At 39.7% G+C, this 17311-nt stretch overlaps 1 protein-coding gene across 7 annotated transcripts in view; it reads left to right on the forward strand.

Moving 5' to 3' along the window:
* The window catches only part of SLC25A13 (solute carrier family 25 member 13), a 101773-nt gene that overhangs the window by 47727 nt on the left and 36735 nt on the right, over positions 1-17311 (forward strand). For all 7 annotated transcript variants that reach the window (XM_050327229.1, XM_050327207.1, XM_050327198.1 and 4 more), the window contains 6 exons: positions 5566-5705; positions 11803-11949; positions 13454-13592; positions 14429-14522; positions 14699-14783; positions 16963-17047. In XM_050327229.1, coding sequence (XP_050183186.1) covers positions 5566-5705; positions 11803-11949; positions 13454-13592; positions 14429-14522; positions 14699-14783; positions 16963-17047 — 690 coding nt within the window. The remainder of the gene's footprint in view (positions 1-5565; positions 5706-11802; positions 11950-13453; positions 13593-14428; positions 14523-14698; positions 14784-16962; positions 17048-17311) is intronic.

The raw sequence follows: 17311 nt of genomic DNA on the forward strand, positions 1-17311 counted from the left end.
GCACCACTGGGGCTGAGTAGAGTGGCAGGATCACTTCTCTTGACCTGCTGGCAGTGCTTCTCCTAATGCATCCCAGGATGTCGTTGGTCTTCTTGGCCACAAAGGCACACTGCTGGCTCATTGACAGCTTGTCCACCAGGACCCTTGGGTCCTTCTTTCCAGCAGGTCATCCCCCAGCCTGTCTTGGTGCCTGGGGTTATCCCTCTCCAGGTGCAAGACCCTGCATTTGCCTTTGTTGAATTTCAGACAGTTCTCTGTCCATCTCTCCAACCTGTCTAAGTTCTTCTGAAGGGCAGCACAACCCTCTGGGATACTGGCAACTCCTCACAGCGTTGTGTTGTCAGGGAACTTGCTAAGGAGGCATCTACCCCTTCATCCGAGTCATTGATGAACAAGTTAAACAATACTGACTCCAGTATTGAATCTTGGGGTACCCCACTAGTGACAAGCCTCCAACTAGACCCTGGGCCACTGATTATGACCCTCTGGGGACTTAACATTCAGCCAGTTCTCAATCCCCCTCACTGTCTACCCATCCAGTCCCCTTCCTTAGATTGTCTATGAGGATGTTGTGAGAGACAGTGTTGAAAGCCTTGCTGAACTCAAGGGAGACAATATCCACTGCTCTCCCCTCATCCATCCAGGTAGTTGTTTCATCGTAGAAGGCAATCAGGTTGGTCAAGGATGATTTACCTTTAGTGAATCCATGCTGACCACTCCTTCTTGTCATCCATGTAGATAGAGATAGCCTCAGAATGAGGTGCTCCATTCAGGGATTGTGGTGAGGCTGACTGGCTGGTAGTTCCCTGGATCTTCCTTCCTGCCCTTTTTGAAGACTGGGGTGACTTTTGCTTTCTTCCAGATGTCTCTTGTGATCACTAAAATTTTCCAAAGATGAGCAGCCTAGCTATGGTGCCAGCTCCCAGCTCCCTCAGCACTCATGGTTTCATCCTGTTAGGGCCCATGAATGTGTGGATATCAAGTTTGCCTAGGTGTTCTCTAACCCAATCCTCCTTGACCAAGGGAAAATCATCCTCCTGACATTCCTTTACCCTGGTCTTCTGGGTCAGAGATTACTGAGGGGGTATTCAAACCTCAACTGGCCATGGCCCTGAGCAGCCTGATCTAGTTGACCCTTCTTTGGATGGTGGCTGGGCCACATGACAATCAGATGTCCTTTTCATCACAAATTATTCTGTTGCTCTCTGAAACAGGTTCATTTAAAAAAGATATAATAACTCCTGGCTACTGGAGCACACTGCAGCCTCTCTGTTTTGCTCTTTTAAGTGGCTTATGGGTAGCTGTGGAACTTCAGCTACAGGTTTAATGCAAAAATACATTTTTTATTTGTCCATTTTTTATTTTAATACTGGACTTAGATGAGCAGGGGATGATACTGTTAGAACTGAACAATAACTTTGAGTGAGTTCTGGTATGTATTTGGATACCTTTAGATGGTTAAATCACAGGCTAAACACTTCAGATTTGTTCATGGGGTATGAATGGTCTTTATTGTCTGAATTGGGCAATCTGACTACAGATGAGGCTTGAGGCAGTGACATTGTGGTAGATGAATGGGTGATGAGACCTAGCAAGGAAAGAGTAAAAACACTGTTCACTGAGCATATGTGAGTTTGTTCACTGAGCATATGAGTTTGTGAACCATAAATAGTTGCAAAAAGGAAGTACAGGGTATGTGTAAAAAGGCAGTGGCAAACAGGATACCATGTCTCATGCCATCAAAGAATCAGTAGAAGCACAGTAGGCAATCTTCCAGTCAGCTGCCCGCACTGTATAATCAAACATGCACTCTGTCAGAAAAGCATCTGGTATTAGTTGCCAAGTCATATTGACATCAATATACAGTATGATTGTGAAAGCATCAAGTAGCACGTGGAGTTGTCTTACTATATCTACACTAATATGGTAGTCTGTGTTTTCCAAGTCATAGCAAAAATTAAGTGTGCATCTCCGACTCGGGCTGTTTGGAGGATATTTGTACTTTCATGAACTTCTGAGGCAAACTTGTAGCCTTTAATCTCTGAAACAGACAAGGAAATGTAAATGGCCTGGATATAGACCTTACTATATTCCTAATTGGATGGATGAGGTTTTTAGTTTCATTGCTGTGGGTTCCTTTGCCATTTATAATGCCAATAATTAAACATTGTATTTAGTCTTAAACTGCCATTCTTTTCACTTGATGTTTGGATGTGAGCCAACGTGTGTCTGCAGCACAGAAAGCCAACTGTATCCAGGAGTGCATCATCAGCAGTGTGGTCCGCAGGTTGAGGGAGATGATTCTGCCCACTCTGGTGGGACCCCACCTGCTGTGGATGCAGTGCTGCATCCAGCTCTGCAGTCCCCAGCACAGGTAGGACATGGACCTGTTGGACTGAGTCCAGAGGAGGGTCAACAAGACGATTAGAGGGACAGGGCACATCTCCTATGAGGAAAGGCTAAGAGAATTGGGATTGTTCAACCTGAAAAAGAGAAGCCTTTGGGGTGACCTAATTATGGCCTTCCAGTCCCTGAAGGGAGCCTACAAGAAAGAGGGAGAGGGACTTTTTACAAGGGCATGTAGTGATGAGACAAGGGGGGAATGGTTTTAAACTGAAAGAGAGTAGGTTTAGATTACATGTGAGGAAGAAATTCTTTACTATGAGGGTAGTAAGACACTGGAACAGGTTACCCAGAGAAGTTGTGGATGCACCATTCCTAGAAGTGTTCAAGGCCAGGCTGGATGGAGCTTTAAGCAACATGGTCTAGTGAAAGGTGTCCCTGCCTGTGGCAGAGGGGTTGGAATGGGATGATCTTTAAGGTCCCTTCTAACCCAAACCATTCTATGATTCTATGTTTGATTTTCTTGAACTGGAATATTTCTTTAAGGCCCCAACCAAAGACGGTTTACAAGACATAGAGCTGGGGGAGCAAGACACATTGTTCCTTTAAGGTAGCTAATGTATGATAACAAACTAAAATAAAATTACAGTGGCATAATCAAAGGACATTCTGCAACTTTCATATGTTAACAAGTTGAAGTAAAGATTGTGTGGAGCCTGGCTGCATCAAAAGGAATTTGAGACTGCTTTTATACTAGCTAAGTTTTTGCTCTCTCTTACCTTGCATCAGGTAAGAATGTGCCTTTTTTTCTCTAATAAAGGCAAGTCTGGAGTCCAACCAAACATAGCTTTTGGTTAATGGTGATGGGTTCCTAATCTAATCCACACAATATCAGTGTCTTGCTCTGGGGAAATTCTGAAGGCGGGATGAGAGGGAAAGAGGAAGAAGATGAGCATCTGATTTCTCTACAGACAGGTGACAGAGATGTTTTGGGAATATTTTTATTCCTCTGAAAAGCAGAGTGGTTACTACCAGGAAGAGACAATCTTCATTTCCTCTTGTTTGCTGGCAAGACAGGCTTTTTTCTTCATGCTGGTTGCCTTCTTTGTAGAAAATCTGGCAAAAAGCAGGTGTGATCTTCAATGACATGTGGCACCATGCCTCAGGCTGTGTCAGTGGGAAGCATCCTAAATGAAAGGCTTCAAGTAGAAGGATAGGACTTCACCCTGAACAAATAGACTTTCCCTCCCACTGCCTTGAGAGCAGAATTTTGCTCCTGGAGAATGCTGGCAGACAAGATCCAAGCTGACTGGGATGGGGCTTGAAGATACAAATGAACAATGAGACTGTCCTGGGGGCACTGACTTTGCTTGGAGAAAATTCTCATAGTACATTAGGACTTGAAGTTATGAGTTTTATGAATTTTAGGCTAACTGAGGTCAGTCTTTCTGTTTGTAAGTTAAATCCAACTTGCTCTTTCACTGCTGAGGTCAGTGAGTGCTGCATTTGTAAAGGTGAAACTATTGGCTATGTTGAGAGATGGGAAGAGGTCTGCACTTTCATCTCTCTTTCTGTGAAGCCTTCTTGCCTTAGAACAAGCTATCCCTGTGGGTAATACCAGCTGTAGGGCATTAGGGTCTGTGCAACAGGACACTTGCCCCTTTCATTTCCTTGGGACCATTTTTTCCTGTGTCTTTATTCTTCATTCATGTGGGCTCTTCCTGAGATCTTCCTGCAACCTTGCTCTCACTTTTTCCTACTTTCTTGCTTAAAATGTGGGATTCCACACTGGTTGGGTTTCCCAGGTCAGCAGAGCTACTGTGCCTGGGCTGGCATGGGCTGAACAAGAAGCCAGAACTCAATGTGCACCGGAAAGGTGACCTCATGGCCCCAAGGAGTCAGCTCCCACCTTTGCTTGTGGCTCTGGGATGAGCTGGAAGGTGGCTCCCAGTCAGAGACTGGCTCCAGCAAGGTGGCTCCCAGCTTGTTCTGCACACAGGCAAACACAAAGCTGTTCTGATTTTCTCAACCCCAGGCACCAGCCAAGCTTGGGAACTGTCTTGCAGTTGTGCTGCTCAGAGAGACAGACAGGAGCTCGTGGTTTGGACTCCTGGTCTTTCTTCCACAAAGCGTGAAGTGAACAGAGCAGCTCATGGCCCAGACTGTGGGTAGGGAGTGTCTCCTGGGAACCAGCTCTCTGTGCCCACAGGAACTAGCAGGAGACAAGAACTGGCTCTTGGCTGGTGTTGCTGGAGGAGTTGTACAGCAGTTAAGAAGGTGTATAGCAGCTGGGAACCTCTGGCCTTGAACTTGTCTTTGGAACATATCTTTGCCCTATGTTTTTGGCTGAGACGAGACTATCACATTGAAGTGGGCACTGTCATTTGAGACAAGTACTTCCTCAGATCTCATTGCTATCTCATTGCTGTTTTCATTATTTAAATATACACACTGTATGGTCCTTATTACTGTACAGGTTGGTGTGTATGGAATAGTTGCTTCTTCACCAAAACTACTTAGTGTTACTGGTCTGCAGAGTGTTTTATAAACCAGCTATGACTACTAACCTGAACTAAACTTTGAAGCTTGCATTTTGGTATGATCAAACATACTTGTAGCACTGCCCCCCTCTTTGTAGAAGATATTTAGGGTTAAAGTCTGCTTAGTGCTGGAGGTGATGATAAGATTTTGTTCCTGCCTGCCATGTCTCTCCCATCCCCTGTCCCACGTTACTGCTCCTGTAACTAACTACAGAAAAGTGGATCTTGAAATAGCTGTATTTTTGTACAGTTGATTTATTTGAATGTGGAGAACTCTGAGAATAATTCAAACGGCTGAATTATAGTGACACAAAACTTTCATTGTTAGCAGCTTGAAAAGATTATGCTGAAAATCGGCTAGCTTTAGTCATCTTTTTATAAATTGTCTTTTAATTTTAATCTTTTCTTGCTTGGGTTTTAAACTTGAGATATCTGCGTTTCTTCTAATCAAATGCTGTGTGTATAAAACTTCACAAATAAAAAGATTATTCAGAAACTGTTTGTGAGGGTGATGGCTTTGATGGTTTTGGTAAACAAAAAAAAATAAGTTTGCTTTATAGTATGTTAGTAATTTATAAGAGCAGTATTGCTTTGCTGTTACAAAATATCATATTTGTTTATATGCTTGTCTCTATTGTTGTTTTATTTTATTATTAAATGAACATTTTTCTTTTCTTCCCAGAGGATGCTAAGCAAGTTTTTGGCCAGACCACAATTCATCAACACATTCCGTTTAACTGGAATTCAGAGTTCGTACAGCTGCATTTTGGAAAGGATAGAAAAAGACACCTAACATATGCGGAGTTCACTCAGTTTTTACTGGTGGGTCTAATACAATACAGTTTCTCAAGAGTAATAAGGAGGATGCAAAAAGTATTTGCAAACTTGCCAAATACTGTGCTATTAGGAAAGTTGAAATATAGACCAAGTGTAGGCTTTTACAGTCAGAGTGCTGGATGTGTACAGTATGTTGATAAATAGGATATGCTATTGGTAAAATTGGTGATTCAGGCTAGCTGGAGGTTTTCTCCTTTTCCTTTGTTTTTGGCACCTGAATGCAGAAGGTGATTTTTTTCTACACTGTTGTGTAGACAGAGACATGAAATTAAAATTCTAGACTTTTATGTCTGAAAATCTCCTGTTTATTTAAATCCATGAGTCAAAGAATGCTACTGAACATTTTGGACACACTTGCTAAAGTAGTATTAAGAAGTACTTCTGTCTGTAAACAGCATGTGTACCAAACATGTATTTAATTTAGAGCTGATATCCAATAAAAATGTTTTTTTGCAAGCCATTTCCACACACTCTCAGATAGGGCAATGCTACTTAGTTTGCTTGTGGTATATAGAGAATAAAATACTATTTTTTTGCAAGGAATTCTTGGCTGTTCATACTTTGGATACTTTGTTACAGGAAGTAAAATATTGTGCTAATAAAAAAATAGACTATCTGTATTTCAACAGTACTGTTAAAAATAGTTTTCAGTAGGAAAAGTGATCCTCTAAATGGTGAAACACGTGAGTTTTTATTTGAATGCCTCCTGAATATTTAATTAATGCCTGTATTAGTATTTACACTAGAGAGTTTTAAAATGGGAACCTGCTTCAAGATTGCAAGGTTTCTTTTTTTCTTGTTTACACAAGTATGTTAGTTCACAGTAGGAGGTGGTATCATTTTGATGAGGAATAATTAAGATAATGCTATTGAGACAAATGTTTCAAATTGACTTTGTAGAACAGAGCCTAATTAACTTTGTATGAAGAGGACGTCAGGTATCACATGATTAAATTGTATTCCCTCAGGTTTTGTATTGACTATTGTAACTCCTAAGTAGCTAAGGCACAGACCAGTTTTCTGACAGAATAAGGAATTAGAATATCTTCCTAGCTTTCTAGCTTTGGAAATGAGTCCTAACTACTAGGCTTTCTCATCCTGCTAGGGGTTTTTCTCTCTACTATCTGAAAGGACTTTTTTTGGATGTGATCATATTTTGGGGATAGTTGTATTTCATTTTGGTGTGTCTTGCCACTGCCTCCTTTTTTTTTTTTAAACTGCAAAAGTGAATCTTATCTAGTTTCAGAGGCAGAGTAAAAGGTTGTGTTGGAACATGTCAGTGGTCCTCATAAGCCAGACAACCCTTTTGGTGATGATCTGTGTAGGACAAGAAAGAGGGAGGAAGAACATAAACCTGGAGAATGAGGATAATAATTCTGAGTGTCCTTTAGAGAGGTGAGATGCACTCAGGATAAGTTCCAAGGCTGCTAATAAAGATGCTCAGGCAGCAAGGACTTTCAAATAAATTAATTCTCCTAAGATTGTTGAAGATGCCTGCTATCAGTACAGTCTGTTAGGATGTTCAGTCAGTCGCAGAAACTGGGTACATCTGTTTACTCGCTTTCTGTAAATCTTTGAGTCACATAAGTTTCCCTGCTAATTCTTGCCTTTCAGCGGTTTATTATAGATGCAGGAGTTTGGGCGCAGAAATGGTTCTCAGCACAAGCTGGAGAGTTAGTGTTCACAGGCACAGAAGTCTTCCTTTAAGCTCTGTAACCTTTGGTATTCAGCCTTTTCTTCTGACATTCTGCCTGTGAGTGAGTCAGTATTCTTGGTCTGGTGTCTAGACCTTGGACCTTAGACAACAGGAGACCACAGGGGATACCAAATTACCTTTCTGCATTCTTGATGTGTGAATGCACTTTACATGGCACTTAACGTGGACCTGATGGTTCTGTATGGTGCTTCAGGTACTGCTTTGTAAGTACAATGCAGTTTGCAAATTTTAATGTAGTAATCTAGCTAGATTCAAATGCTTTTACATTCATGTTCGATACCTGTCACAGCATTTGAGCTAATCATTGCTTCTGGCAATGCTGAAGGTACTTGGAAAACAACATTAGTATGTTTTATCCATGCACTAGATGGATCTCTTGTGGCTTTAAATAAGAAGATTTTATATGGGACTCTGAATATTTGTCCTGCTGTCCAGCACTTTTTCTGTCTGCAGTAACAGAGATGCCTGAAAGTATAGTCTCCAAATTCCTTGGCTCTAATACAGTTAACAATTTATTTGCATCAACTTAGAGCTCAAGGCGTGTTGTTTCACCCTGCTTCTCATTTTGCTAGCTTAAAATTAGCTCATGTATCTACAGTATATATCCATCTCATCTGTTTGGATGTGGTCATGTTCCATCATCGCTTAAGTGGCAAGTCTGCCTTATGAGGAGCAACATCAGCCCCTTTCACAGCGTTTAAAATCTATTCCACAGGATGAATTTTAACATATGCTTATATGTGGACCTGGTAAATCCATTTCCACATTGTCTGGGAATTTATTTATGCCCAGTGTATTAGTTTGTGAAGTAGTACTCTCTATAATTGAACCCTGGGATCTACTCCAGTGGCAAGAATTGTGCTGTACCTGGTGACTTGTAGATCCACTGGGATGGAACACAAACATAAATTTCTACTCAAGTGGAAAGTAGAGAAGCTTTTAATGAGCGATAAGTGGAAGCTGAGGTGAAATCTCTAGATAGGATATAATTTCATTAAAATTCTGGTGCCAGCATGCCTGCCATGATGTACAAATTAATTTTTCACAAAGTCATATGCTACTTGGGGGAATTCTAGACTTCCAACATCAAGGAAGAAGCTTGTTTTCTATGTATATCTCAGTTTACAGAAAGTCTAGTTGGAGAAGGTTCTTTAGGATGTGTGATTTGTATTGCAAAGTAACGAGGATTGTGTTTCTTTAAACCTTAATCTGTCTAGGTAAACAATATGGGACCAAAATAGGTGAAACAATAAAAATTGTTGCAACTCAGATAGCAACTCTGAAGACTACAGCTTTGCTTTATTGTTTTTCAGTTTCTTTTTAAGGTGGGTTTTTTTTATATTAGCTGCATACACACAGCACAGGTGATGTTACAAACATCTCATAAAGAATTCCCTGATAAATTGCTGGTAGCTACTGAGCCTCGTTTTGAAACGCAGTTAGTCATGCTGTGAGTTGTCTCGGCATTCAGGTGTGAAGACTGAGGGGCTAGCCTTTCTTTTGAGATAAACACTTCAAGGAGTTTAGTGCATTGTTATGCATAGTGCAGTGATTAGAGAAGTGACATGTCTGGTTTGTTTGTGACAGAATTTATAGGTGATATTTAGTTTTGAGACTAAGTGTGTTACAGTGTAATGGTCTGCATGTTCTTGTATGCCATGCTGCCATCCATGGTCATGGTTTGGGAATGTCAGTTTGCTTAAAGATCCCTGTGCTTCTTTCCACTTGGTGTAAGTGGAAAACGTGCAGCACTGCTCAAAATAACTGTAGCCTAAAAGGTCTCTACCTTTCTGAGAAGGTGGAGTCAATCTTCTCTATCTATTTGCAGTATGCTTAAACCATTTGAACTGGAACTTAGATTCTGAACTAAGGAAGAGGTGTGAATAGGGAGTTCCAGAAGACTGACATCATCCCATTCAGAGTTTTGTCTTGCTGTCTGTCTGCAGCTAAATGGCTTTTTTCTGGTTGACAAAAAGATGAGCAAATGGCACCTTGACCAGGTGTTTTAACCAAGTGGGATAGTTCTTTCTAGTGGGTTCCACGTGTACCAAGAAGATTGAAGAGAATCACGTTAGCAAGGAGAAGATGTGTTGTTTTGGCTAGTGCTCAACTGTAGTACTAGTAGCCTTTTTGCAATTAGCTGAGTGATGATGAGAAACATGCACTTAACGTATCTCTTTGGAGTGTGAGCCCTACTTTGTTCTGTGGCTGAGATGTCACTGTCAGCCAAGGTCCCACCAATGGTATACATATCTCCAGACTCACTGAGGGATCTACAGGATGGTAACAGACTGGACTTCTGCAAATGGTGTACAGGTTGTTTTACTGCATCTGAGTGCTGGATTCTTACATAAAAACTGCCAGCAGTTTCAGTGGTTAAAGCAAATAGAATGAGGGAAGGAGAAGAAAGCAATATTCAGAGTTTCCCATGTAATCCTTTTGCTAAATAAAATTTATTTTTTCTTTGGTGATGCTTCCATTTAATGACAAACACCTACCAGGTGGCGAGTATTTAGGATACAAGAGTTTTTATACCTAACTCCTCTTCAGAGCTCTCTGCCTCCCAAGTAGCTGCTTGCCTCAAGCTGACGAAGTCTTTTTGTGTTCATGTGCTCGTCCATCATAAACCTTCCAAAATTACCTGCTTCTGAATTTCTGTTCAAATTATAGTCTCAAATGAATTGAAGTAAGAGCTTACATGGCTGCATCCAGCCAGAGTATTATTGCTGAATTGTAACACCTCCAGGTAGGGGTCTGTAATGTAAATGTGGCAGAACAGAAATTGTACCACTTTGAATTATAACCCCCACAAGCATTTCCCATCAAAAGAAGAAATTTCTGAATAATTTTGTGAATGAAGCATGGATCAGTCCTTTCCCTGCACTCCTTTCCTCCTCCTGCCTAATGTAGTAGGAGGTTTTCATTGTACCTTTCAGGTCATGGTACAGTATTCTAATTAGAACCAAAATTGGGGGAGTCAGGAGGCAAATGAAAAGACAATCATAGTTTGAGTGGCAGTGTGAGCTGAATGAACAGAAGGAGAGAGGGAGGGGCAGATGCAGGTCTCTGGCAGGTCTGATCCTACTCTGTCTGAATTTGCCTTTTGCCTTTCACTCTTTATTTCCTTGAAGGCTGCTGTGAGACAAATATCAACTTACAGGCGATCGTATCACTATGAACACAACATGATGGTGGTTCTTGACTAGCTGGAGTCTTGGATTAATACGTCTTTTAAGGCATATATTTGCAAATATAATGGAAATAATTGGATAGTGTCATGGTCCACCACAAGACTTGCTTAGTATTGCTGACGTATTTTTGCTCTGATTCCATTTTCTGAATTACTGATTATGAACATGTATTCAGACTTAGCACTATATTTCCAATGAAGAAGTTTTTATAATCCCTGGAGTTTAAAGGGAGGACATGACAATGATTTGTTTTCCTCCATTCAGCTGAGAAATACAGATTGGGAACTCGAACTACATACCAAAAGATATATTTCTGTTTTTTGCAAACCTGTAGAACTGAACGAAAGTTCACATGTATTATCAAGTTACTGTCTGTGCTTGATTGTTTCTTTTAAATGAGAGAAAAGAAAAGTAGTCTAACAGTAATTTAAGAAGAAAGGGTGAAGGTCACAGTAGGAAACATACAGCTTTGAGAGATTAAATGCCTTTTTTCTCCTTTTTTCTCTCAGTGGTACATTTGAATCACAAAATGAGATTATTGGGGGGTTGTATCAGATAATGCTTATGCCCGTTACTACTGTTGAAATATTGAGAACTGATCTTTAATCAGTCTCGATACAAGGAGTTCTAAATTAAACTGCTGGTGTCTTTTGTAGACAAAAACCTTTATGTTTTAAATGGGGATGCTTTTTGAGGGAATGCTTTCCAGATTAGTTGGTTTCTACATGGAAATCTCTGATGATTGCATTGTCCTCATTCAAGGAGTAGCGAGTGCTTTTACAGAAAGTATTTTGACCTACTGTGACACATTCAATAAACTGGATAATGCACATCATGGAACACTTTAGTGCTCATGAGTAGGAGATTATCTGCACTGGGGTGTTGATATGTGTCCTCCGTTTCTCAGTTAAATGAATTGCCCGACGTAATGTCCAGAAGGCAAAGAAATCATGTTGTCATCCTAGATATTGAGCTCAGTGATGGAGACCATACATGCTCCTGATAGAAAAGAAATTGAAAACTTAGATATGTAATATCCAATTAAAATTAGATTAAATGTAGTCCTGTTTTGTTAAGTATGAGAGATCTTGTAGAACTGCATTATTTATATTAACTCTGAGTGTTAAGATGATGATTTTGAACTTAACTATTTTTTTCCTCTGTATGTTTTCAGGAGATTCAGTTAGAACATGCAAAACAAGCTTTTGTGCAGAGAGACAATGCTCAGTCTGGAAGAGTCACAGCTATGGACTTCAGGGACATTATGGTCACTATCCGGCCGCACATGCTGACACCATTTGTAGAAGAATGTCTAGTAGCTGTGAGTAGTTCTGGTATCCCAGCTGGAAAGACCTGGAATACAGATGTGGGATTCCTTTTTTATGTACCTTGACCATTCTGTGTGATATGCAGTCCATCTCAAGGATGCGTGTTTTAAATTCAGCTGTAGTTATCTACACATATGCAAGTTAACCCAAAGACAAAGCATGTAGATGGACCTTGGTAATGGCCTACAAATTAGCATTTTCCTGGCTATTTACAGTCACTCCATCATAGTAGACTGTGTCACTATGTCCGAATGCCATTGCATCCCACTTAGGATAGCCTTCTCAAAGAACTTGGTTTGTAATGTAAATTCTAAGCTCCTGAATGTGATTTCCAAGTACCTTGGACAACTTATGAACCAGAACATTACTCAAGGGCATTCACTATATATTTACTTGTTATACTTGATTGTACATTTTGTATCAGTTTGAAGTGCACAAACCGAATTAAATATTGCAATTCTGCAATTTCACTGAAGAAATTAAAAAAGGTACATTTGGTTTTGACCACAGTTTCTAACCTTAGGAATTTGTAGCAGCACTTTCCAAGTAATGCACAGCCTGGTCATATCCAGGTTTAAAGAAATCTGTTTTTCTTTGACTTGCAAGGAAGAATTCCAGGGAAATGTGTGAAGTGATGAGAATTGAAAAGTCTGACCGGAATTTTGGAAGATGCAAACAGCAAAAAACATAGCCAGAAGACTTAGGGACTGACAGTGAGATCTGATACTTCCATGGTTCCCTTGCAGTCTTGTTATCAGCTTTCTCAGGTCATATGCTCTCTCATAAAACATCAGATAAGATTTTTGATTTTCTCTCAAGGTCAATTAAATTTTGGCAAGCTTATGCATTTTTTTCCCGAAATTTGCTTCATCACTGATCTTGTAATTTAAGTAGAGAATTGATCCAGTAATTTTTCTATCTGCATACCCAACCACTTTAAAACAAAGGTTTAGTTTCAGTTCTCACCTGAGAATGAATAACTGTTTGAACCTTGTTCCCATTATGTTTGACTGCCTGATATAAGCCTGAGAGCTTATTGCTGGTTTTCCATGACTTGAAATGCCTGTGAATTTAAATGTTTCAGTTGACCTTTTTCAGAATATGTTTTAATTTTGTTGAAATTTTCTGTATAGTAATATGCTTTACATGTAGAAGTAGATTTCCTCATTATGAGAAATAAACCAACTTATGAAACATTTCCAAGTGAAGCGGTACTGAAACTTGAACTTTGTAAATTACTACTAGTTATTTTGTTATAATCCTGCATATGTATTTGTTTAGATTTGTAGGATGGGGGAGTTTTATATTCTGGTCATGATTAGTTTCAGTAACATAAGAATCTTTCATAGTTTTCTTTATTTTGCAGGTTTTTTAAAAAAGCAAGTCTGTGCTACTGTTGTTCTTGTAAAATAACATTTGAAAACCTTTATTTTGATATTTTTCTTAATCTTGTAACAGTCTCCTTTCCTTTTTCTTCTTTTACTGTCTCTACTCCAGGCTGCTGGAGGTACCACTTCCCATCAGGTCAGCTTTTCCTATTTTAATGGATTTAATTCTCTCCTTAACAACATGGAGCTCATTAGAAAGATCTACAGTACTCTGGCTGGAAATAGAAAAGATGTGGAAGTCACTAAGGGTTGGTAGAAATGTTTGCAGTCTGGAAGTTTCCTTGGGCATTTGGTTGGGGTGGATGGAAGGAAAGACCTCATCTTTATACTTTTAAATCAATGGGAGGGGGGAAAATCCTGCCTCATTAGCATTCCTTGGTTTGCCACTCAGTTTTGTACACTCCTGTTGGAGTCCACCCTCCAGGTTTTTCATTTCGTTTCAATCAGAAAAAGGTCCTAGTAAACTGGTGTTGGGGGCAGGGTGAGGAAAGTATGTAAAGATATTTAAAAGTTTCAAAAACTTCCTAGGACTCCTGCCAAATTGGCAGCCTATTAAAGTGACCTTCAAGGGTAGTTGAAGAATTCCATAAACTTGTATTGGCGGCACAGTAAGCTGATCTACAAGCTTGGAACAAGATGTTATCTGCTATATCTAACCACTTTTATAGAGAATTCCCTGTGCAGTGCCAGAGTTTCATTAATGTGGCCTACTGGGACTATGCATGAAAAGTTCCACATCCCTTGACTCCTGTTTTGGTTTTTTTTTTGTTTGCTTTTTATTTTATTTTTTCCTTCTGACCTGCAGCTGATTGATACCGTATGTCAGATATTCTAAATCCTGCTGGCAGCGCTAAGCTTTAGGACCAGAGAGTTGTACTTCTTTGCATGAAGAACAGACCATTTAAATCACACATTTATGTAGTGGCAAAACCACTTTTGTGTTAGGTCAATTTTATTCCCCTTTTACCCCCCTCCAGCCAGCTTCTTGTACTTTATACTAAAATATAGAGCAACCTTGGGGTGCTCTGGATTATTTCTTCTGGTTTGATTGCATCTTCTGTTCTGTATTTTTATTCTGTTGCAGAGGAGTTTGTTCTGGCAGCTCAGAAATTTGGTCAGGTTACACCCATGGAAGTTGACATCTTGTTTCAGTTAGCAGATCTTTATGAGCCACGGGGGTAAGTGAAGAATTATCTATCTTCCTCTCTTTCCTTTGCTCCTCTGTCGTTCTTGGAAGGAGTGGAAGGTGATGTTGGGGAACAGGAGAGTGTAGCATAGTGGCTACATGTGGGTAGCTTCTTGAGCTCTGAAAACCCATCTCTAAGCAAACACTAAGCTGAACTAATTTCCTCAGGCGCATGACGTTAGCTGATATTGAAAGAATTGCTCCTCTGGAGGAAGGAACATTGCCCTACAATCTGGCAGAGGCTCAGAGGCAGGTGAGAACAGAAGCTAATATAATGCTATTATTTGTTCCCAATGCCAGGTAAATAGATAACCAACTTTCTTCCATGTTGTCATCTAAGTTGCTTTTCTCTTGAGCTTTGCAATATCTATGAGGAATACCATCTTGTTAGAATTTATTTTTAACCTGTGTCATGTTCTTTCCATCTCTTCTCTGTGCCCCTTTCTCTTGGCTGTATTTTGATATGTCAGATGTAATTTACTTTGCAAAGATAAAATGTATAGGAGTGTCATCCCACCATTCAGTAAATATTAGGTGTATACTTAATTAGGGTGTTTATGTTTTGTGATTCTGTTGCTCTCCGTTCTTTTTAACGAGGAAAAGAGACTTCCTGCTTCAAATATGGATGGTAAAATTCCATATCTAGCCTAGCCTATTAAATGGCAGTCCTTGTTCTGAACGTACATGCATGTTCCTGGCTTCAGAGTGTTCTCTGCTTTGCCTTATGATCTACTGAATATCAAAATAGGAGAGATTACGTGTAGACTAACATCACAGTTTCAGTAAAAGCATTATTATTCTCTGCATTTCCAAAACCTATGGGATATTTACTTTCAGTGGTGTAACCACAAATGAACTTTTTTTTGTGTTTGAGGTGAAAAGAAATAGTAATGTTCTTTAAATGTCAAACCTGTTGATCTTTTAGCTTTCATATTACTTTATCGTATTTTAGATTTTCCTTGACACAGGTTTCTGTACAGATAGATTTAAAACTAACCCTTCTGTTTCTCTCTGTCTCTATTTTAAGGCAGTCTTAACTTTGTGTCTTGTGAGACCAAGGGTTTTTTTGTTGGTTTTCTTTTTTCCTGCTCTGGGTCTGTGCAGAGGCGCCAGTTTGACCACAATGAGTTGATGTAGGCTACATTTTTAGGACTACCAGGCCATAAGCCAGGCCTCTGTGTGTGTGTGTACACATGCGTCTCTTTTGCTTCTCTTTTTTCTTCTCCTCCTTCCCCTACATGTGAACACCCCCACCACCACTCCAAGACAGTATCTGGGGTGGTGGTTTGTTTGTTCAGTGACTAAATGTTGATGATGCTAGGATGAATTCAGATGAGTTGGCTTCCAAAAGCTCACCATCTATTCCTAGAAGACTCCTAAAGGAGTTAAAAGCATTTTCATTGGGCTGAATATCAAGTAATGTAAGTTACAATAGGTGGCGGTAAAATGTAGCCAGAAATGTGGTGATGAAAGTAACAGCTTCCTCAGTTTCTGCTTTGGGACCACTGTCATTGCTAGTATGATTTATATTGTTCTAAGAGGCTAAGACATATGAACCTGCTTAAATCTTACCATTTCTTCTGCATATGTGTCCTACCTTTTCATTTTTCCCACCCAGTTCTTTCTTAATGTCAACTGTTTCTTGCTGAGACTTGAAAAGATTTTCAGTACATTGATACCTTCAATTTATTTTCTGGCCAATTCCACCTACATTGGAATATTAACTAAAACCTTTTCAGGAAAATATATCCATATTTTTATTTTGTCCTTTTACTTGTAGTATCCTAAAAAGAACATATTACAAAAAGTGATAGTAAGTATGAAAGGTTTATAGCCCCTGCAGAAGTTCTGTTTTCCTTATTATTTTCTTTCATCAGATAGCAATTTTAAATCTGGAGCACTTCTGAAATTTATTTTTCATTGGGTTGAATCTAGCACTCATAGACTGTGAACAAAATGAAGTTGGGGGGTGTTTTATGAAACTTTATTTTCCTTTAGCTAATACATATGAATGGTGCTTGCACACTTGTTTTGATAGCCTGAGAAGTAATAGGTATACCTGGGTTTGGCAACAGTAGAAAGAAATTCCAAACTGGAGTTGCTTTTAGCTGCAGAAAATTGATGACTTAAGATGCAATATGCATGCCCTCATTTAGACCACATTTAGACCACTGATTTTAGAGTAGTATAATTTTGTTGTAGTATCAGTCTATTTTCTTTGTTATTCCAGTCTGAAGAGGCTGTGTTATATAGCACTCATAAATCAGTGAAAAAGAAATAATAATTGCAAACAAGATCTCCAGTGTATTGTGGGATTTTTTCCAGGTATCTGTATACTTAGATCTATCTGCTCATGAGATGTTCTCTTGTGAAATATGATGTTCTGATTATTTTTCTTGTCTTTCCTTTTGCTTTAAATCCTGCCCTGACAGAAAGCTTCAGGTGATGCGTCTCGACCTGTTCTCATCCAGATTGCAGAATCAGCGTACAGGTTTGCCCTTGGTTCAGTTGCTGGAGGTTAGTCACGGCTGAGCAAAAGAAGATTCATCTTTTCTTCTTGGGTTTTTTCTTCTTTGCCTTTGCCCCTCTTCCCCTTCTGCCTCTCATTTAAGTGTAGAAGGCTTCTCAGACTTGCCCTTGGAGTTGTGTCTGAGGGATGGGATGGCTATAAGATTGAAGATCATATAAGATCATTTGGTCTGCAAGAGATTTGGAATTTATGAGCCATTGGAATTTCCAGGTGGTGTTGCTATCTGATTTGTCACCAAACAAGTTTCAGGA

The sequence above is a fragment of the Myiozetetes cayanensis genome, unplaced genomic scaffold (assembly GCF_022539395.1).
Source record: "Myiozetetes cayanensis isolate MyiCay16 unplaced genomic scaffold, myiCay2020 scf1, whole genome shotgun sequence".
Taxonomy (NCBI): domain Eukaryota; kingdom Metazoa; phylum Chordata; class Aves; order Passeriformes; family Tyrannidae; genus Myiozetetes; species Myiozetetes cayanensis.